Raw genomic sequence first — 23,201 nt, 5'->3', positions numbered from 1 at the left:
AAGAGCTTATCAATTTCTACAAAAAAAGCCAGCTGAAATTTTTGATAGGAATTGCATTGAATCTGTAGATTAATTTGTGGGTTATTGTCCTCTTAACAATATTAAGTCTTCCATCCATGAATATGGAATATCTTTCCATTTATTTAGGTCTTCTTTAATTACTTTTGACAATGTTTTGTAGTTTTCAGAGTATATGTTTGGTGCTTCTTTTGTTAAACCTGTTTTTAAGTATTTTGTTCTTTTTGATGCTATTGTAAATGAAATTGATTTCTTAATTTGATTTTGGATTTATTGCTAGTGTATAGAAATACAGTTGATTTTTGTATATTAATCTTGTATGCTACATTGCTGAACTATTAGCTCTAATAGACCTTTTTGTGGATGCCTTAAGATTTTCTATGTACAAGATCATGCCACCTGTAAATGAAGATAATTTTGCTTATTTTTTCCAATCTAGATGCCTTTTATTTCATTTTCTTGCCTAATTGTCCTAACTAGAACCTTCAGTACAATGTTGAATAGAAATGTCTTGTTCCTGATCCTAGGAAAGCTATCAGTCTTTCGCAATTGATGATGTTAGCTGTGGGGTTTTCAGATGCCCTTTATCGGGGTGAGGAAGTTCTGTTCTATTCCTAGTTTGTTGAGTGTTTTTATCATGAAAAGGGTATTGAATTTTTTCAAATAATTTTTCTGGGTCTTTTGAGATGACTGTGTGGTTTTTATCCTTTATTCTATTGATGCACTCAGCACGATTTTGAAGAACATATTGTAAGAACTACTGGAGGAGTCTTCTAGCCACACAGCAGGAAAGTCCCTTTACTTGACCAAAAATACGTTTCACAAGACATTGTTAAAAGCATTTTCTGGGCCTAGGAAAACAATTGCTATTCGGGAGCAATCCAAGTGGACAGCCACTAGGAGTGGTTGAAAGATACTCCAAAATACCCCTCAAGAAACACCCTGTGATAACAACAGATTTTAGTTGTATGACTTTGCAAATCCCTTTTTTTTTATTTTGGGAAAGTTGCAGAGGAGAGATACTCAAACATTAGTAAACTCCATTGCTATATGCAGAATAAGCTATATTGGCCAGAAATACATGTTGGATGTTCTTCCTTCCCCATTAGATTGTGGAGTCTGAGTGATTCTGGATGTCAAGGCAGAAAGGAGAGCACAGTTAAGAAGTTTGCTTGAAGGAGACAAAGCTCAGATGTGATATAGTCAGTGGGATAATTCCCTGAGAAAAAGGAAACTCAAAGAGAGGTTTGCACCTATGGCGTGAGTGAAGGAAAGGGAAAGAGACAATATAGTACCCCGATTAAGGGCACCAGCTTTGACACAGACTCCTTTGGTTTGAATCCCAACTCTGCCACTTCCTAGTTAGTGACTTTGAGCAAATTACTTTACCTCTTCAATCCTCAGTTTCCTCACCTATATAATAGGCACAGAGTGGTTAAGAATAAAATATTGTGTTTTAAAGCCTCTGGCAAAATGCCTAGCACATAATAGTCACTCCATAAAAATGGACATTCCAGTTCCTCCTTGATTCAGAAAATACAAAAACAAAAACAAAAACAAAAAAACGTTACTGATCAGAGAGAATTAATTCAAGTCATAGGGTAAAGGATTCAGGAGCGAGACATTTATTTTTTCAAACTTTCCAGACAAAAGGTCATGAACCCCAGAGATACATGCTTGGTTTCATGAGGTATCAATTTAATTAATTTCTTTATACAAGGATTAAACTAACGGGAAACTGTGTAAGTCTTGGTATCAGAGTGCTTTTTTAAAATTTAATTTAATTTAATTTTAAGTTCCAGGATACATGTGCAGGACATGCAGGTTTGTTACATAAATAAATGTGTGCCATGGTGGTGTGCTGCACAGATTAAGCCCCACATGCATTAGCTATTTATCCTATGCCCTCTCCTCACCCCCACCAACAGGTCCCAGTGTATGTTGTTCCCCTCCCTGAGTCCATGTTTCCTTATTGTTCAGCTCCCACTTATAAGTGAGAACATACAGTTTTTGGTTTCTCTCTTCCTGCATTAGTTTGCTGAGGATAATCGCTTCCAGCTCCATCCATGTCCCTGCAAAGGACATAATCTCATTCTTTTTTTATAGCTACGTAGTATTCTATGATGTATATGTACCACATTTTCTTTATCTGGTCTATCATTGATGGGCATTGGGTTGATTCCTCAGAGTGCTTTTGACTGTATGTTAACAGAAAATCCTACACAAACTGGCTTAAACAATAAAATATAATGTATTATCTCACATACAGAACATCCAGACATAGTGCATGCTGCAAGGTTAGTTGACTCAGCAACTAGATAATCTCATGAACAACACAGGTTCTTTGGTCCCTCTCTCTGCCGTCTAAAATGTCGTATTCATCCTAGGGCTAGTTTATTTTGTAGTTTTAAGAAAGCTATCTGCAGTAATCACCATATGCGTGCTTATTCATATCCAATAGGAAGGAAAGATACAGCCTCTCCTTTAAGCTAAAACTAAAAATCTTTCATTCGATCTCACTGGGGTCTCTATTGGTCGCTATCCATCCCTCAGCTTATTAATATAACTTTAGGATTGTCCACTTCTGATTGGCTTAAGCCTAGGTTCCTAAACCAATCACTAGCAAGAAGGAGAGGATTATCATAACTGATTTACACTAATCAGGGCCATGAAAATTAGGGAATAAATACAAAATGCCCAGTATCCAGCTAATAGGGGCTACAGAAACAGCAGAGGAAATGGAAGGGAAGAAACTACAAATAAGTGATACGAGGCTTTAAGATTTAATGACTGTCTTACTGGGCTTCAGGCTTGCATGGGTCCGATAGGCCCTTTGTTTTGGCCAATTTCTTCCATTTTGAATGGGAGCATTTATCCGATGCCTGTACCCACATTGTATCTTGGAGGTAATTAACTTTTTGTTTTATTTTACAGGCTCATAGGTAGAAGGGACTTATCTTGTCTCAGATGAGATTTTGGACTGTGGACTTTCGAGTTAATACTGAAGTGAGTTAAGACTGGGGGACTATTCAGAAAGGATGATTGTATTTTGCAATGTGAGAAGGACATGAGATTTGGGAGGAGCCAGGGGTGGAATGACATGGTTTGGATTTGTGTCCTGTCCAAATCTCATGTCTAATTGGAGGAGAGGACTGGTTGGAGGTGACTGAATCATGGGGGTGGATTTCCCCCTTGCTGTTCTTGTGATAGTGAGTTATCATGAGATCTGATGGTTTAAAAGTGTGTGGCACTTCCCCCTTTGCTCTCTCACTCTCTCTCCTGCCCTACCATGGTAAGACGTGCTTACTTCCCCTTCACCTTCTGCCATGATTGTAAGTTTCCTGAGGACTCTCAGTCATGCCTCCTGTTAAGCCTATAGAACTGTGAGTCAATTAAACCTTTTTGCTTCATAAATTACCCAGTCTCAGGTAGTTCTTTACAGCAGTGTGAAAATGGAGTAATACAGGAGTAAATCACAAAAGGGATAAACACAGGATCCATGAAATAGTCCAATTCAGGACTATAGTGAAGAAAAATCTCTGGACGGAAACTATTGTCTAGGGCAGTGGTTTGCAGCCAGTTGTGATTTTGCCTCCCCACTGGCCTGCCAGAGACAACTGGTAACGTCTGGAGACATTTTTGGTTGTCACAAATTGGAGTGTGTGTGTGCGCACAAATGCATGCTACTGTATTTAATGGGTATATGAGGCCAAGGATACTGAATTCTACAGTGCACAATACAGCCTTCCACAACAAATAATTCTCTGGTCCAAAACATCAGTAGGGCTGAGATTGAGAAATCCTGGTCTACAGAGTAACAAATCCAGACTGGAATAGGAGGACAGACAGACCACGGAGAGGAAAGTAGAAGAATTGTTGGGCGCAGTGGCTCACGCCTGTAATCCCAGCACTTTGGGAGGCCGAGGTGGGTGGATCAGGAGGTCAAGAGTTTGAGACCAGCCTGGCCAATACGGTGAAACCCCGTCTCTACTAAAAAAAATACAAAAACGAGCTGCATGTGGTGGCACACACCTGTAGTCTCAGCTACTCGGGAGGCTGAGGCAGGAGAATCGCTTGAACCCAGGAGGCGGAGGTTGCAGTGAGCCGAGATTGTGCCACCGAACTCCAGCCTGGGTGACAGAGTGAGACTTCAAAAAAGAAAAAAGTAGGAGAATATCCATGGAAAGCTTAATTTTTACAGAGTTTGAAGGAAATTAAGGGGTGCAATAAAGGCAAATATAAGAAAGAGAGAATGGTAAACAAAAATTCCAGAAGAAAAGATATAGTTGTTGGACTCTCCCTGGCTTTGCAGGGAACTTTATTTATTTATTTATGTATTTATTTACTTACTTACTTATTTATTTTTGAGATAGGGTCTTACTCTGCCACCCAGGCTGGAGTGCAGTGGAACAATCTCAGTTCACTGCGACCTCTGCCTCCTGGGCTTAGGAGGGATCACTATCCTACCACCTCAGCCTCCTGAGTAGCTAGGACTATGGGCACATGCCACCATGCCCAGCAATTTTTGTATTTTTGGTAAAGACAGGGTTTCACCAAGTTGCCCTGGCTGGTCTTGAACTCCTGACCTCAAGTGATCTGCCTACCTCAGTCTCCCAAAATTCTGGTATTACAAACATGAGCCACTGCGCCTGGCCAGGGAACAATATTTATATAGTCACAGTAATAAAATACTCTTTACTAATTGTAAACTTTTGGAATTAACTGAAAGACAGAGCACGGACAACTTTGTCAAGTTTGGCAATGTAAAAACAGAAATATAGATGAAAAAAGCTAGAAAGTAGAAGGGGGAGGAAGAAAGATGTAGAAAAGGCAAAAGGACATTAACATCTTCATCTTACAAAGTGGGGAGTACTATATGGTGGAGCAAAACAAAAATGGGGTTATATTTGTATATATTAAAGTTATAGGAGAACCTGTAGTAAACTGTATAACTCATCACTAATATTCAGGATCTCTTCCTACAGATCCTTCTCCACTCCCTCAGAATAAGTTTTGATAAATGTTTTGAGAATGGAAATGTGAGCAAAAGTGGCGGATATCATTTCTGGGTGGAAGCTTGAGGAGCCAGGACATCATTTGTCACTCTGTTTTTCGCTCTGTCACCATCATTCCAGATAGTGGGTATACTATTAGCCTAGGCCCCAGAAGGAGGACAATCATGGCATGGAGCAGACCCCCGCACCATGTAATCAGCAATGGGAATGTAGTGGGAGGAATAGAACTTAGTAATTTTAAGCACTAAAATTTTTTGATTGTTTATTACTGCAGTATAACCTAAGTTATGCTATGTAACAATAAGGAAAGTAAGTACAGATGCTCATTGACTTATGATGGGGTTACATCCTGATAAGCTCATTGTAAACTGAATATATTGTTAAGTTGAAAATGCATTTAATACATCTAACCTCTCAAATATAGCATAGCATAACCTATCTTAAACGTGCTCAGAACATTTTACATTAGCCTACACTTAGGCAAAATCATCTAACCCAAAGCCTATTTTATAATAAAGTGTTAAGTATCTCATGCAATTTGTTGAATACTATACTGAAAGTCAAAAACGAAATAGTTGTAGGGGTACCTGAAGTATGGTTTCTACTGAATGCATATCACTTTTATACCATTGTAAAGTCCAAACATTGTAAGCCAAGCCATTGTAACTCAGGAACCCTCTGTAAAGTGTCGTGAACTATATTGAGAGGATGGAGAGTAGAGAAGCGCAAATGGGGGTGTAAGTGAGCTAAATCCTCATCTCTGAAAGTAGGAAGTCAGTAGGTAGGGTTTAAAAAGAAAGTAAGTAGTCATGTTACTTGGAGATATGGAGGAAACTACCAAGAAACAAACAAACCAAAAACTAATAAAAATAATTAAGCATTATCGTCCAGAGAATAGGCGTAGGATAGGAAGAGGTGGGGCAGGAGGATTTTTGTTTTTATTACAAATTCTTCCAGACTTTTCTATGGTTTCAAATAATAGTGCTTGTGCTTCTCTTGATAATTTTTAAAAATTTCCACTTATTTGACTGTATTTTATGCAAGCTCTAAAAAAAATTATAACTTCGGGCTGCAGGAACATGGCCATAGAATCCAACGGAAATCTTCTTAAAAGGGAAGTTGTGCTTTGGTTGACTCTGGTCTTACATACCTGTTTTGTTCCCGAAGAACACTTCACTTTGGACCACCTAACAGTCAAACTGGTAATCTGAAAAGCATCTTCAAAATTCAGACAAAAAACAAATGGATTTTTTTTGTTTCTGCTATTTAATAAATTTTCAGAGAAAAAAATACATCAACAAGTAAGGTAATTTAAACTTGAAATTGGCTATTTGCAGACTTGAGATTGGTCTATAACACACTTTTCAAGGGGTTAGAGTTAAAACTTTTTCTCTATGGATTGTTCCAGATCTGAGTCTGTCTTCCAAAGCCTTCTCTACCAGAATGAAAATCTTCACGAAACTCATCGCTTACCTGACGCCCAGATTTACCGCGACATACTGTTGACCCTCTCTAAAACCTACATCCCAATCAGTGCAGATAATCCATTCATCTAGGCAGGTCCCAGTTAGAAACTGCATGGCATTTTCAGCATCAGCTCTGTTATGGCATTCCACAAAGCAAAAACCACATGCTGTTTTCTTTATTTTATCCAGGCCCATAAAGATATTCCTGATATCAGATCTACTAAAGAGCTCATGTGTTTTCTCTTCGGTTGCATAAAAGGAAAGATTCCCCATATTCAGTGTGGAGCTTTCCTTCAGTAATTTTTCTTGCTGAAATTTACTGCCACTGAACTGATGATCCCGGTAGCAGCTCAGCTCCAAAGCAGGGTCTTTACACAGAATTTTCAGGTCTTTGGACATGGTGCTGGTTGGGCAGCGTGCAGATGGCCGTTTTCGGTCCAGCTTGGCAGCAGTGACACCACCACTGAAAACCTAAGTTGAGTTGAAAAAAAGAGGGAAGTCAAAAGGAGGGAAACAGAAGTATAAACCTGTGAATATTGAACATATTTGTGTTCAGATACAAGAACACTTCAGCTCCTGACCATAAGGATCATGTCAAGGCACACTAAAAATAGACAGCTCCAGTCCCCAAAACACGGTCATAAAATCCAACTTGTCAAGTCTTCCTGAAAGGGAAGTTGTGCTGTCTTTGGTTGAGACTTAGATCTTATATACCTAATCTATTACCAAAGAGCACTTTTAATAACAGCATGTTCTTGGAAAATATGGCATAAAACAGTTAAATGGATCAAATTTGCACAGAGAGTGAGCACTAACAATTCTGATTAAGGACTAAGCATCAGATAAATCACATATATAATCAATGTTAAAGCACAGGTACAGTTTGGACATACTCTTTCTTAATTTTCAATTCAAGTCTATAACATGGAATCAATATATTGTATTGTTGGGTTACACAATGGGTCCCTATATACCATCAAATATACAAGTAGCACTTTAAAAATGAAAACTCTCTGGTATCATAAATTCGACCTAAATTAAGATTAGATTTTATTAGCGATAATTCCACTTGTTCAAAAGGTAAATAGTAATTAACCTTTCTAGACAATTCTAATTAATTCCTTTTTCTCTTTTACTAAAATTTACTACAGCATTCAGAGGCATTAAACACGATTTAGTTGGTTTTAGCTACACTTTTCAATAATAGGCATTAGGTCTCCCTATTTCTATTCTGTTTCGCAGTGGTTCTCAAATTTTAGCATGAAAGAAATACTGCAAAACGAGATTAAAATACAGATTCTTGCAGCCCACTCTTAAGATATTCTGACTCAGTAGGTTTGGAGAGAGACCCAAGAATTAACATTTTAACCTACACCCCTCAATGATCCAGATGCAAATGGTCCAAGGATCACACTTTGAGAAACTCTGCTAAGGAAGTGCATTCCCTTAACAAACATTTAATAAGCACTCTCCTTGCCAGACACTATGACAGGTGCTATAAGTACAACAATGAAAAGACACAGTGAAAATACAATTTTCAGAAATCACTGTGCCCCCAAGTACCTACATGAACAATGCCTTGTACACCTTAGACACACAATAAATATTTGTTAATGACTGCATGAATGAAGAGCTCATAACTGAGTGATGAAGGCAGACAAGTAAACAAGAAAATACAAATGGTGTAATCAATACTATTTTAGAGATATTCATGGAGGAAGGGGAGAAGGGAGTTAACATTTATTGGGGATCTACTTTGTGACAGGCACTGTGCTCACTTGCCACTACAACACCCAAGAGAAGCAGTTACCTCAGCCTGGGGACAACAGAGAAGGCTTCTGGAGAAGGGACTGCATGCACTGATTCTCAAAGGACAAGGAAGGTATGTGTATGTGTGTGTTGTGGGGCTGGGGGGTGTAGGAGTTTAGGGAATGAACCAGGCAGAGGGAACAGGTGCAAGGGCAGAACACAAAGAAAAAATAAAAGCCCAAAAAACTGAAATGGAAGATTAAATAAAACCAGATGTAAACAACAGTGCTGTGCAATTCAAAGCAATGAAAATGGGAGTCCCTATTTAGATGTCATTTGAAGAGAAGTAGGAAGCCCACTGGCCAAAAATCATCTTCCTGACAGCCTGTCAAGGATGTCTGAAAGTATACCACTGGAAACTCATTACTTTAAGTCATTGACAAATTGCCCCGTTAAAAAACAAATATCCCTCCTAGACTTCATTTCCTTTTTTTTTTTTTTTTCATCTGGTTACTAGATAAGCTATCAGAGAATGTGATAGCTGTAGTGGATTTCATTTCATCCAGGCATTGGACAAAGTTTGCCATAATTTCCTTGTAGACGAGATGGCAAAATATAAGCTGGATGCTTCAGGCATTTGTTGAGATGAGCCTATAACTAGTTGAACAACTATAGCCAAAGAAGCAAACAAATCGTTTGGTGTCAGACTGGAAGGAAGGTTCTAGTAGAGAGCCAAAAGGCCCTGTTATTGGCCATGTCTTGTTTGGCTCATTTATAACTTGGCTCACTACAAACAAGAGCTTTTAAAATGGTCAGAGCAGTCCGAAGACAATGGGCTGCCTTGAGCTAGGCACCCAGTAGTCAAGCAGTGGAGATGCCCCTTTGAATCAATGTAGTGTTATGACTCAAGCATGAATTTTGAAGTCAAAAGACCTTGGTTCAAATCTCAACTTCACCATTTACTAGCAATATGACCCTGGGCAGGGCACTTAACAATACTGATTTCAATCTTCTCACCTATAAACTGGAGAGCAAAATACCTACCTTGCAACAAATACTGTGACAATGTCATATGTAAAAACACCCAGCACAGTGTTTGACACACTGTAGGTGTTCAATAAGCAATAGGTATTGTATCAATATTCTGATCAAGTGATTCAGAACAGGATATACAAATACATATCAAATCTACCCATAACACAAAAATAAGAGGGATTTTGAAATGATCTTGGCAGTCTTACATGATGCTGAGCCCAAATTGACAAGGTGATTGATGGATAGTACTTAAGAATAAATGTAAGGCCAGGTGCAGTGGCCCACGCCTGCAATCCCAGCACTTTGGGAGGCCGAGGCAGATGGATTGCTTGATCCCAGGAGTTCAAGACCAGCCTGGGCAACATGGTGAAACCTCATCTTTACAAAAAAAAAATACAAATATTAGCAGGGCATGGTGGCAGGTGCCTATAGTCCCAGCTACTTGGAAAGCTGAGGTGGGAGGATCTAGAGCCCAGGAGATTGAGGCTGAAGTGAGCCATAATTGTGCCAGTGCACTCTAGCCTGGGTGACAGAGTGAGACCCTGTCTCAGAAAAAAAAAAGTATAAATGTAAAGTATTACTTTCAAGCTCAACACATGGCAAAAGGACAGATTGATGGATATTGGGAAACATAACTGGCTTGGGAGCTTTGTTTTATAATTTGGGGCATCCTCTACTTTATTCCTCTCTACACTTGTTTCTCCATTCATTCAATCAACATTTATAGAGCACTATGTTAAATTCTGGGGAAACAATAAAAAGTAAGATGCAGCCCTTTCCCTCAGGTAACTCACAATCTGGGGAGACAGACAACTTAACATATAGATTGAAATGCAATGTAATTATTCTAATCACAGGAGCACACAGTAGGCCCAGAGGTAGCACAAAGAAGGGAGTACAAAACTACAGAGGAGGATGAGGAGGGGAAAACAACTTTCTAAAGGACCTGATTCCTGAGCTTTTTTAACAAAAAATTTACAAGTATTTACTTTTTTGAATAGTGAATTCAGATTTGTGTTATGAAGTGCAGAATGTACAAATAGGTGGAAAAAGGAAGTCTTCTTCCCACTCCTGTGCCCCAACCACCCAATCATTGTCACTAGTTTCTTGTGTATCTACCCAGACATACTCTGAGTCCAATTTTGAAAGCTGAATGATTTGACTGGAAGACCAAGGGGTCATTCTAGGCAGAGAGAACAGTGTGTATGAAGGCATGAAGGCATGGTGGGGGGTATTCAGTCTGACGTTATTTGGGCAAAGAAAATAAGGAAAAGATGATAGGAGATAAGGTTGGAAGGGTAGGCAAGGCCAGATTGTGAGGGGCCTTGTAAGCCTTGTGGAGCATCTTGGACTGTACCAGTAAGCAGTGGGAACCATGATAGGGCTTTAAACAGAGGAGTGATGTGATCTGATTTGCATTAGAGAAAATGCATTCTATCACAGTGTGAAGGATAGACTAAGGGGGAGCAGGCCAAGAGGCAGGAAGACCAGTTAAGGAGCTCTTTGAATAGTTAAAAAACGAAAAGGTGATGGAAAGCCTGGACTAATAATATGCTGTAGTAACATAAACGAAAGATATATCAGATAGATACTTAGAAGACAGACTGAACAGGTGTTGGTGACTGGTTGAATGAGAAATTCAGGATGACTACCAAGTTTCAGCACTGTGTAGATAGAGGTCAACTGTGTAGATAGAGGTCTGAGTCACCAAAATGGTGTCAGTTGGGCAGATAGAGGAGGAAGGGCAGATTAGAGTAAAAAAGATGAATTTGGAACATACTGAGTTTGGTCTTGAGGTACCTGTAGGATGTGCCATATTATACCTGTCAAGTGTCAACTAGTATATGGGTTTGGAGCTCTCAAGAGAGGTCTGTGTCTGGGACTACAGACACAGATTTGAGGCTCAATAGGATGGTAGATAAAACCATGGGTATGGATGAGATGATCTAGGGGAAAGGTGAGGAATGAAAAAACCTGGGAAAGACTGGCATTTATGGGGTGGCAGATGAAAAGTCCACAAAACAGCATAAGAAGGAGTAATCAGAGAGGAATGAGGACAGTCAGAAGATGTGCAACATCACCAAAGCCAAGGAGTAGGCACTTTCAAGAGAGTCATGAGGACAGAAGTAGGGTGAGAGCAATCAATTATGTTAAATACATCAGAGAGAGGTCCAGTAAAATAAAGACTTAACATTGTTCATTAGATTTTGCAATTAGAATGTCATTGGTTTACTTAAAAAGAGAAATAAAAGTGGTGTTCTGGGAACAGAAAAGCCATAGTGGGAGCTGAGTTTTTAACAGGAGGTGAGGAAATGGAGAGTGTCTACACTTTAGAAAAGATTCCATAACAATAAAAGAAGAGAAATAGGGCAAATGCCAGTTGGGGATAGAGGCGAAAGAAAATTTGTTTGTTTCTTTTTTTAGAGTGAAAGTTGATCATGTCTGAAGGTTGATGGGAAGCAGCCAGTAAGTAGAGAAGTTGTTGAAGACACAGATGAGAGGAGGGATAACTGATGAAGTAAGTCCTCAAGGAGGTGAGAAAGAATGGGCTCCAAAGCACACGTAGAGAAATTAGCCTTGAACTGGAGAAGCTATGTCTATTTCTGCAAGACCAAAAAAAAAAAAAAAAAAAAAAGAGGTTAGGACATGTAGGGACACAACTATGTGGCAGGGTGGGGTGAGGACAGGAAAATGAGTGTTAGCATCCAATGACCTAGATTTTCATAATGGAATAAGAGGTGAGATCATCTGCTGAGAATAAAGTGGATCATTGAAAATAGTTGGTGTAGCAGAGTGGAGGTAAAATGATTGAAAGGATGAAGCTTATAAATGGGTCATCTATGAGGGCATTAAGATCACTCAGGATGGTGGCTAGATTTGGGGTGGAAAGGAAGATTATCAGTGAGGAGGTGAAGTCCTCAATAAGTGAGAGAACTAAAGTACAGCAGATGACAGTAGGAAAGATTGGAAGAGGGTGGTTCTACCATCTCCAGGACCCATGGGGTAACAAAGAATAGAGAACCTCTACCACTGAAAACAGAGGTTTCTAGTAGATGTTAGGTACCTGACCCAAAGTAGGTACTCACTAGATGTGAAGAAGTGAGTTACTCTTTTTTAAGCTAGCATGATCATAAAATTGCATCAGACCATCACAAGGAGTGGCAGTCCCAATGTGCTCCATGCTGGTCAAACTACACAGCGAGCAGTACGTTCCATTTTGAGGTACCGTATTTTAAAGTGAACATTTACAAATCATAGTGCATCTAATGTTTATTGAATGAATGAAGGGTCAAGAAGTAACTGAGGACTGATTAGAAATTGGGGATGTTTAGTCTAGCAAAGAGATAGTTAAAGGAGGATATGACAAATGTCATGAAACATTGAAAGTGCTATTTCTGCTCCATATGATAAAAGTAAGATTAATGGATAGAAGTTAAAAACAGAAGATTACGATTCTTTTTTAGCAGAGTTTTTAATTCATCCAGTGATAGAATGTGAACTTACCTAATCTATTCATGTGGAGGCTGCAATGAACTCCTACCTGCTAAAGGTGTTAGAAGGGTCACCCCCAAGGTTAACATCCCCAAAGGTTAAAGAGAAGATAGAAAAGCAATCCAGTTGCCAGGGACCACAGATCATCAAGTTGATCTGTAAACACTGTGAGAGAATATTTTCTACCTAAAAAGTAGAGCTTGGTTGGAGTGGAAAGCTTTCCTTGACTCTTGCTATTGGGGAAAATTAGTCAGAGAGACTAAAAATAGAAGAAAAACGTGAAGAATGGCTCAAAATGATCAGTCAAAATCCTAAGGGGATGGAAGAGAGGAGGTGGCAAAATAAAGTAAATTATCTTCCAGGAAACAAATTTCACTGGGCTTTTGGAGTTGGCAGGACTCTGCAAAGAATCTTTTCAATGGTTGCCTTAAATTAATGCTGGGATTGTTTCAACTATGTGAAAGGAACAAGGATCTGGACTCTTTAAAAAGCCAGGCTACTTCCTGCTCCAGATGAAGGCAGTAGCTCTAAGAAAGGAAATTAGAAAGCGCTGGGACAGTAGCGTTACTACATGCCTTACCTTTATAAGACTGTTCCTAACGGGTGAGAGAGCTGAGAGCCGTTGTTGAGGACTGGAACCCTGTGGCCAAATATCTACTTTGTGCCAAGAGAAACTCATGTCTGATTGAGACTGCCTAGTGCTCAGAGTGACAGAAGATGGTCATATGTATTTAACACCTGTATTTAAATGAGTAGTTAAACATAAACATGTCATGGAGGTGAGACATAAGAAATTACTTAATGGGTACAATCTATACTGTTTGGGTGACGGTTACATTAAAAGCCTAGACTTCACCACTCTGCAATATATCTATGTACCAAAACTGCACTCGAACCCCTTAAATTTGTACAAATAAATAAATAAACAAACATAAGCTGAAACAGACTGGCAGAACTAAAGCGGAGACAATGGCCTGAGACAGCCTACAGGAGAAAAGAGGATAATAAGTGACTGTCTAGTGTAGAAGCTGATCTGGATTAAATTAGGAAGCAGGTGTTAATGGTTGCTTGAATGTTTTTGTTTATCATTTGCACTATATGGCCTTACTGTTGAAAGTGTTGCCCATGGGCCAGCAGGAGCAGCACACCTGGGAGCTTTTTAGAAATGCAGGATCTCAGGCCCCTCCCTAGATCTGCTGAATAATAATCTTCATTTTAACGAGTTTTGGGTGATTTGAGTGCACAGTGCAGTCTGAGAAGCACTGAGGTATGTAGTTTCTTAGTTGAACTTTTGCCTAACAAAATTCTCTGTCGCTTCCTCCTTCCTTCTCTCCCTTGTACCACCTCTCCTAGTTTCCCAATCTTAGTTTCTTTGTGATCTGGCAAATAACTCTAATAATGGCTGATAGCCCCAAAAGTAGTGTTCCCGATATACCCAGATAAGAAAAGAAAAGAAAAGAAAAGAAAAGAAAAGAAAAAAAAGAAAAGAAAAGAAAAGAAAAGAAAAGAAAAGAGTGGTCACATATATATTGTAAAGCACAGGTTTGGCCAGTAGGAAACCATTTACTTGGCCTCTAATTGTGCTGTCTGTATAACTTTTGTCAAGTTCATTGACCTTTCTGAGCCTCAGTCTGTAAAATAAGGGTCATTATAGTATTTACCTCATAGGGTTGTTGTGAGAATGAAATGAAATGAGGGGAAGGTATGTAAACTGCCTAGCACAGCGCCTGACACACAGTAAGTGCTCAGTATATGGTAGTCATTATTATTGAAAGCCATCAGTTTTGAAGTAAACTTAGAACTATGTTATGATTACACAGACTTTCAAAGTCCCCATGAGTCTTTCTGGAGAGCCTCCGGAAAGCCCTGTGTACCTCACCCAGTTCAGCTTTCTTGACACCAGTACCAGCAGTCAAGCAAAAGTATTTCTTATTCCCTTGGATTGTCTTCTTGTTTTTGCTGAATTACCAAGATTTCCTACTTTTTCGTTGCAAATGGCCCCCATTTTTAGTACATTAAAGCTAAAAACATCTTTTGTGGGCTGGTCTGGAAATGTAGTTCAATTTATAACAAATTTTTTCTCCTATGGAAAAATGCATGTCACCTTCCAAACAATTGACTTGAGAGTGCACTTTGAGAGCTCAGCCTGTCTGCAACTTGGAGGCTCCCTGTATGTCAATATATGGAGTGGTCACAAAGGCTAGGTAAACCAAGTCCAGAATTCCAGAGGTGGCTGAAAGACAATTGAGAATGCTACAAGGATTGGAAAGTAGGGCAAATGGATCAATCTGAGTGCACAGTATCAAGATTTAGAAAGCTAATACAGGAAGGGAGATATACCTCTGGAAGGATATTAAAAAATAGCCACAGTGACAACACAAACCATTTTTTTTTACTATATTAGGTCAGGGGCTCCTAATCGGTAGCTTGGGATCTACAGACAATATCAAGGCCTTGCAAGCTAACTCTCTAACATGATCGCCCTTCTCCTGCCCTGCTCTCTGCAGTTTGCGTGGATTCTCAGCTCAGAGAGGAAGACAGTAAGCAGCATCTCCCCAATCCTCTTCACTTCCACACCCTGGTAGCCAGCCCCCAGATTCAGTCAACTTCCCTTTACCTTTAATTTCCCTCTTCCCAGGGAGATCAAGGCATCAGGAATATACAACACAATTTTTCCTTACAAAAAGGATGAGGACTCCTGTATTGGGTAAAATGAGATGACTGGTGAAAACAGGGCCCCCAGGATGGAGAGGACTGGAAAGACAGTAACAAAGGACCATGAAAAAGCAAAGGACTTTTGTGCCTTCTCCCTGAAGTCGTTAGCAAGAAAGCCAATTGTATCTGGGGGAACTCTGGGTTAACATGGCAGCAAGATAACACAGTCTGATACCCACCATCTAGGAATGCGCATTAAAATATCCATGAAGCTCTGCAACAAAAGACCAAAACTTGCACTAGCTATGGAAAATAGGGGAAAAGGGACTGTTAATTGCTAATGGAGAAGGAATTTCTGCTAGCTGTTGTGGGGGGATGGGGTTGGACTGAGGAACATATTTATAACCTACCTACACTCTACCCTCCTATCCAGAACAACAAAAGTGCCCAACAAAGTTGGGGAAAGCTTTTGATTCACTTCTACCAACTGTCCTTAGATTGGAAATACAGAGGCTGATCAGAAAACCAATGTCATCCCTTTACTATAAAGAAAATATTTTCAGAGGCAACAACACCTCTGTTCCACTTCTTCTACCATCAGTTCCTCTATTTTATTTTATTTCTTTTCTCCTTCCTCCCTTCCTTCCTTCCTTCCTTCCTTCCTTCCTTCCTTCCTTCCTTCCTTCCTTCCTTCCTTCCTTCCTTCCTTCTTCTTTCTTTCCTTCTTTCTTTTGTTTGTTTTTGAGAGAAGGTCTCGCTCTGTGGCCCAGGCTGGAGTGCAGTGGCACAATCACAGCTCACTACAGACTCAACCTCCCAGGCTCAAGCAATCTTCCCACCTCAGCCTCCTGAGTAGCTGAAACCACAGGTGGATGCCACCACACCTGGCTAATTTTTTTTTTTTTTTTTTTTTTGTGAAGATGGGGTTTTGCCATGTTGCCCAGGCTGGTCTTGAACTCCTGAGCTTAAGTGATCCACCCGCCTCAGCTTCCCAAAGTGTTGGAATTACAGGTGTGAGCCACCGCATCTGCCCAGCTCCTCTATTTTCTATATGCTTTGTGGAGACCACAACTTGAGAACGCCATGTGGCTGGTGATGGTGGTAGCGGTGGTTGGCGCCAGAGATTGTTATCGGGAAAAGTTCTGAACATAAGCATGCTTGCAGACATTATATCTGAAAAAATGTAATGTGTAACATGTAATTTCATATTACATATATAAATATGTAATATGTAATTTCATGTAATATGAAATAATGTAACATGTAACAAATTGCAGAGTTGAATGACCCAAAAGATCAGAGATGGAAGATTCCATCTATCTCAGTCCAGCCAAACCTAAAAATAATGATAGCAGCAACGATAACACTATCAACTGCCACCATTTGCTGGGCAATTATCATATGCCAGACACTATATTAAGTACTTAACATGCCATGTTACGTATTCCTCATAGTAAACATAACTTGCCATTCAAGTTTGTTTGAAAAGGTCAGGTAACAATAATGACATCTACCACATATTGAGCTGTGACTATGTGGTAGGTACTAAGTGTTATACATCCACCATCTCATTAGATGAATGCCTACTAGGCACTAAAAATGGGCTTGTATAAGTACTTTGTCCTTCTCAATTCACCCTTCAAGCCATCATCTCCTCTAGGAAGCCTTCCTTTACCCTTCCAATCTGTGTTTGGTATGCCCACTCTTTGTTCCTTCCATCACCATTCTGTGCTTCATTCCATGACAATCCTTATTGTATATACTGTGATTGTCTCTTTACTTGCCTGTGCTCCCACCCTGGACACACACACACACACACACACACACACACACACACACATACATACGCACACCAGATTGTGAGCTCCAGAAGAAAACACTGTAGATATTAGGATGTAATAATATATGGCCTCCATGAAACAGTTCTACAAAGACATGTTGATGTATACATTAATTAGCTTGATTGTGGTAGTCATTTCACAATGTATATCAAAACATCATGGTGTACACCTTAAATATATACAATTCTTGGCCGAGTGCAGTGGCTCATGTCTGTAATCCCAGCACTTTGGGAGGCCGAGGTAGATGGATCACTTGAAGTCAGGAGTTCAAGACCAGCCTGGCCAACATGGTGAAACCCTGTCTCTACTAAAAATACAAAAACTAGCTGGGCATGGTGGCGGGTGCCTGTAATTTCAGCTACTCGGGAGGCTGAGGCAGGAGAATCGCCTGAACCCGGGAGGCAGAAGTTGCAGTGAGCCGAGATCGCGCCACTGCATTCCAGCCTGGGCGACAGAGTGAGACTCCCTCTAAAAAAAAAAAAAAAAAAAAAAAAGGCAAGTGCCACCATGCCAGGCTAATTTTTATATTTGTAGTAGAGACAGGGTTTCATCCTGTTGGCCAGGCTTATCTCAAATTCCTGACCTCAAGTGATCCCACCACCTCAGCCTCCCAAAGTGCTAGAATTACAGGCGTGAGCCACTGTGCTTGGCCCTCAAGGACAGCTTTTCAATTTCCCTCAGTTCCCCATCTCCATATTTTATTTCCCCTTGGTTAATCAGATATTTATTAGGTATCTACCATGCCCAAGCACTGTGCTAAGAAAGCTTGTGGAAACAACCTAAGTGTCCATTGATGGGTTAAAATGAGTTTTTATCCATTCATTTCAATTTCTAAATTAATTTCTAATTTTTTCTAAAAAATTCAATTTCTAAATATAGAAATTGGTGTGTGTATATATATATACATGTATGTGTGTGCATATGTGTATATGTATGTGTATATGAGTGTATATGTATATGTGTATATATGTATATTATGTGTATATATGTGTGTATATTATGTGTATATATGTATATGTATGTGTATATACATAATAAAATATTATTTAGCCTTAGAAGGAAATCCTGCCATTTGTGATAATATGAATGATCCTGGAGGATATTTTGCTAAGTGAAATAAGCCAAACACAGAAAGAAAAACACTACATGATCTCACTTATATGTGGAATCTAAAAAAAACTGAATTCATCAAAGCAGAGAGTAGATAGTGGTTACCAGGGGTAAGGTGGGGAACACATGGGGAGATGTTGGTCAAAGGGTTCAAAGCTTCAGTTATATAGGATGAATAAGTTCTAAAGATATAATGTACAGCATGGGGACTATAGTTAACAATACTGTATTGTTCACTTGAAATTTGCTAATAGCGTAGATCTCACTGCACACAGACGCACACACACACAAAGATAACTATGTGAAGAGATGGATATGTTAGCTTGACTGTAGTCTATGTGTGTATATATGTGTGGGTATATATATATATATATAGCCATGATGTACACCTTAAATATATACAATTTAGATTAAAATGTAAAATAAAAACAAAAAGTTTGTGGTTGAGAACATTAAAGCTCCCAAATCTGGCTACCTTTAAGAATCATCTGGGGACCTTTTAAAAATATAGATCCCTGCCCAGTGCAGTGGCTCACACCTGTAATCCCAGCACTTTGGGAAGCCGAGGTGGGCAGATCACCTCAGGTCAGGAGTTTGAGACCAGCCTGGCCAACATGGTGAAACCCCGTCTCTACTAAAAATACCAAAATTAGACAGACCGAGACTCTGTCTCAAAGAAAAAAAAAAAAAATATATATATATATATAGAGAGAGAGAGAGAGAGAGAGAGAAAGAGATGATAGATGATAGATAAATGATGATAGATAGATAGATAGATGATTAGATAGATAGATAGATAGATAGATAGATAGATAGATAGAAAGAATGACAGATGGATCCCAGGCTGGGCGTGGTGGCTCACGCCTGTAATCCCACCATCTTGGGAGGCCAAGGCAGGCGGATTGCTTGAGCTCAGGAGTTCAAAACCTGCGTGAGCAACATGGTAAACCCCATCTCTACAAAAATAAAAATAAAAACAATAAATTAGCCGGGCGTGGTGATACTCACCTGCAGTCCCAGCTACTCGGGACACTGAGATGAGAGGATCTCTTGAACCCGGGAGGCAGAGGTAGCAGTGAGGAGAGATTGCACGCCTGTAGTCCCAGCTACTCAGAAGGCAGGGAGGCCGAGGCTTCAGTGAGCCGAGATCGTGCCACTGCACCCCAGCCTGGGCGGCAGAGCCAAACCCTGTCCAAAAAAAAAAAAAAGCAGGCCTTCATGGCTCATGCCTGTAATCCCAGCACTATGGGAAGCCCAAGGCAGGCAGATTGCTTGAGCCAGGAGTTTGAGATCAGCCTGGGCAAAATGGCGAGACCTCATCTCTACAAAAATTAGCTGGGTGTGGTAGCACACCCTTGTAGTCCCAGCTACTCAGAAGGCTGAGGCAGGAGGACCCCTGGAGCCCAGGAGGTCAAGACTGCAGTGAGCTGAGATTGTACCACTGCACTCCAGCTCTGGGTAACAGAGCAAGACCCTGTCTCAATAATTATAATAATAATAAGGCTGGGCTTGGTGGCTCCTGTAATCCCAGAACATCGGGAGGCCAAGATGGGTGGATCTTAAGCTCAGGAGTTCAAGAACAGCCTGGGCAACATGGAGCAACCCCGTCTCTACTAAAAATACAAAAATGAGCCCTGTGTGGTGGCGTGTGTCTGTAATCCCAGCTACTCGGGAGGCTGAAGCACAAGAATCGCTTGAACCCGGGAGGCAGAGGTTGCGGTGAGCCGAGATTATGCCACTGCACTACAGCCTTGGTGACCAAGCGAGACTCTGTCAAAAAAAAAAAAAAAAAAAGTGAACTTCCCAGGTGATTCTAATGTAGCCATACTGGTGCAGATCCAAGGCCTGAAGTTTGGGTGGGGCTTAAGTGACACTGACTCAGGGTCAAGTCCCATCTCTGCCCTTGCCAGCTGTGTAACCTTAGAAAACAATTCCATGTCTCTGAGAGCTATGAAAACAAGGCTGCCTCACAGCTTTGTGATGATGAATCAGTAGAAAATGGCTCACGCCTGTAATCCCAGCACTTTAGGAGACCGAGGCGGGTGGATCACCTGAGGTCAGGGGTTCCAAACCAGCCTGGCCAATGTGGTGAAACCCTGTCTCTACTAAAAATACAAAATTATCCCTGTGTGGTGGCACATGCCCACAATCCAAGCTACTTGGGAGGCTGAGGCAGGAGAATCACTTGAACCTGGGAGGCGGAGGTTGCAGTGAGTTAAAATCGCACCATTGCCTGGCCTGGGCAACAAAAGCAAGACTCGTTCTAAAAAAATAAATAAATAAATATTCAGGGGATAAATTAACTTAGATGGGAAAATATTACATCTTTGTTTTCACCAACCTCTAACTAAAATTTAGATTTCCTTCAACTACAAATGCAGAGAACAGATCACGATAGTGTTAGCAGTACCTGTGACTTTGTCCCCAATAGAAATCACAATTTTATGTCACATTACTGTTACTACAGGTATCTTTAAATATGTTTACAATTATCATTACTTTCAAGTTGCCATGGTTATGAGAGTTGCTTTTATATATTGTTATTTATTACATTAATAGCAAGCACATCTATAACTATACCAGCTTCCATGTCTCACATTTTATTCTCCAGTAACACTGAACTGCTTTGTAATCCACACCTGGGCATCAGCATACACACTGTTCTCAGCCCCAAGCCTCTGTTCACTAGTCTCTCTAGTGTCGCTACCTGGATTGTCCTTCTCTTCTGCCAGAGCTAACCCCTCCTCCACACCCTCCCAAGACATGCCATCCCCCATTCCCCCCACACACATCAGGCCTCCATTACCACTTAGTATTTGTACCGTTTTTGTCTGTCTGCAACTCTGTTTCTGCAGCTAGACCATGAAGTCTTTGGGAGCTTGGCCTGTTTTGTTTACCTCTGAATCCCCACTTACACTATACCTGACACAGGACAAGCACACAGTGACTGTTAAATGAGTTCATCTGAGAAAGAGATGCCCCTTATACCCTCTTTCTGCTCCACCCAGAAAGCTACCAGCTCTGTCTGAAAGTGGGGGTCCCCCCTCTGCTTTCTGAGTTTATGCAAAACATTTTGCTGCTTGGAGTCTCTCCATCCAACGCAATATATGTCAGCAAAGCAAGGCTTCACAGAAGGGAGCCAAGGTGGCCCTGCCCAGTCAGCCTTCTCCTGAGGAGGTGTGCAATATGTCAATATAAGCTGGACTTGTATGCAAATACATAGCAGCTCCTGAACTCTATCTCTGAACTACGTAGCTTTTTTGTATCTCAATTATATTTACTCTTGATCAGCCTGGATATAGTATGGAAAGCTGTACTGAATTATTAACAATACTCCTTGAGAGCAAGGACTACAACAAGGGAAATGTCAAGGGGACAGAATCTTGAGTTTAATGGTGCCAAATGCCAAGAAGGAAATACTTCTACCAGGGCCTCATCCCAAGGTTATGCACGAAGATAAGAGGACTCAGGCAAATAGAGAAACAAAAGTCCCAGCAGTTCACAAAACACAACTTAAATAAACATTTATGGGTCTAATATATTTTGCTATAACGTTTAACATGAAATAATTATAAACAAGAGGAAAAAACATAAACACTGTAATTAAAAAACAATTTAGTAGACTATAAGTCTACACAATGCAGATAAAATTTCATATTCTACTACCTCCTCTGGCTTTTACCCAAGAACACTAAAAAAAAAAAAGACAGCGAAGAAGAAGAAAAAGGGAAATTAATACATCTAAAGGGTTTGCTTTTGAGAGGAGAAATAGAGACTCCTCAGCAGTCTGTTAGAACAAAAGCACCATACTCTCAGTTTTGCAGGTATGATCAGCGACCCCCCAGCACCTCTTTCACCTCTGACCTTGGGATCCTGTCAAGAGCGAGAGGTATGGCTTGTTTCTGGCTTTCCGGCTGCTACAGCATAGAGACCACAACCCCACCTCCATTTTCCCCAAATTGCAGGGCACATATAGGACCCACGGGGCCTTGGGAATAAGAGTTACAATAGTTGGCCGCTCTTTGCTCTTAATCACAGGGCTGATGCTTGTGGTACCTGGAGGAAGTTTCAAATCTATGGAAGTCCAATCTGCAGCGACTCAGGCCAAGTGAAGCTCCACTAGAAAAAAGGGCGGCTCTGGCCCTGATTGGTGTTCCTGCCTATTAGCTGGAGCTCTCTTAGTGTAGGAGCGTGTTCCTGCCTACTAGCTCGGCCACAGAGCTCTCAGTGTAGCAGCTCCGCCTCCTACACTTCTTTCCTGCTACTCTTAGAATCAACGCACTGTGGATTCCACCAGGAGGCACCTCTGGTGCCTCTCCGAGCTTCTGTGACGCAGGCAGAGAACGTTCGATGTTTTGGACACAAGATGGCAGTATATGCCGCTCTATTTCAAAGGCCGGACTTGTGAATGAAGGAGCCGATGGGGGGTGGGGAGTACTGACTGAAATATAAGTCAGTTTTACGTGAAAACTGAACGTCACGAAAAGTTGTTTTTTCAGACACTAATAATTATTTAATCCTATACATTTAAAGTATTCCAAGTCTCTGAGTCGTGAAACACCCTGGAAACCCACCACTTGCCCACCCAGAACATCCCTCCATCTTACAGAGCTGGGGTACGCCCCTCAGGCCTGTGAACATGCAATCGCTACGTCTGTTAAAGGGGTAACGACAGACGGAGATCAACTAAAGTGGCAGGTGAGGTTCAGAAAAGGAGAAGGAGAAGAAATCTGGAGAAATAGGAGAAGGTAAGTGAAGTGAGGAAAAAGAGGGGGTGCTGAAGTAAGAAATGAGGGGAAAATAAGGGAAATGGCGGGAGG

The 23,201-nt window shown here is 40.6% G+C and overlaps 1 protein-coding gene across 1 annotated transcript; it reads right to left on the bottom strand.

Annotated features, from left to right (window-relative positions):
* Positions 1-6,467: 6,467 nt before the first annotated feature.
* NCBP2L (nuclear cap binding protein subunit 2 like) lies at positions 6,468-22,500 on the bottom strand. Its single transcript, XM_055269164.1, has 2 exons — positions 22,438-22,500; positions 6,468-6,970 (listed from the first exon to the last, which is right to left on the bottom strand). Exon 2 carries the CDS (start codon positions 6,896-6,898, stop codon positions 6,503-6,505), a length of 396 nt encoding a protein of 131 aa, XP_055125139.1. The 5' UTR covers positions 6,899-6,970; positions 22,438-22,500; the 3' UTR covers positions 6,468-6,502.
* Between the last annotated feature and the right edge of the window lie 701 nt (positions 22,501-23,201).

This window comes from Symphalangus syndactylus, chromosome X (assembly GCF_028878055.3).
Source record: "Symphalangus syndactylus isolate Jambi chromosome X, NHGRI_mSymSyn1-v2.1_pri, whole genome shotgun sequence".
Classification (NCBI taxonomy): domain Eukaryota; kingdom Metazoa; phylum Chordata; class Mammalia; order Primates; family Hylobatidae; genus Symphalangus; species Symphalangus syndactylus.
This window is presented reverse-complemented; position numbering and strand designations above follow the sequence as displayed.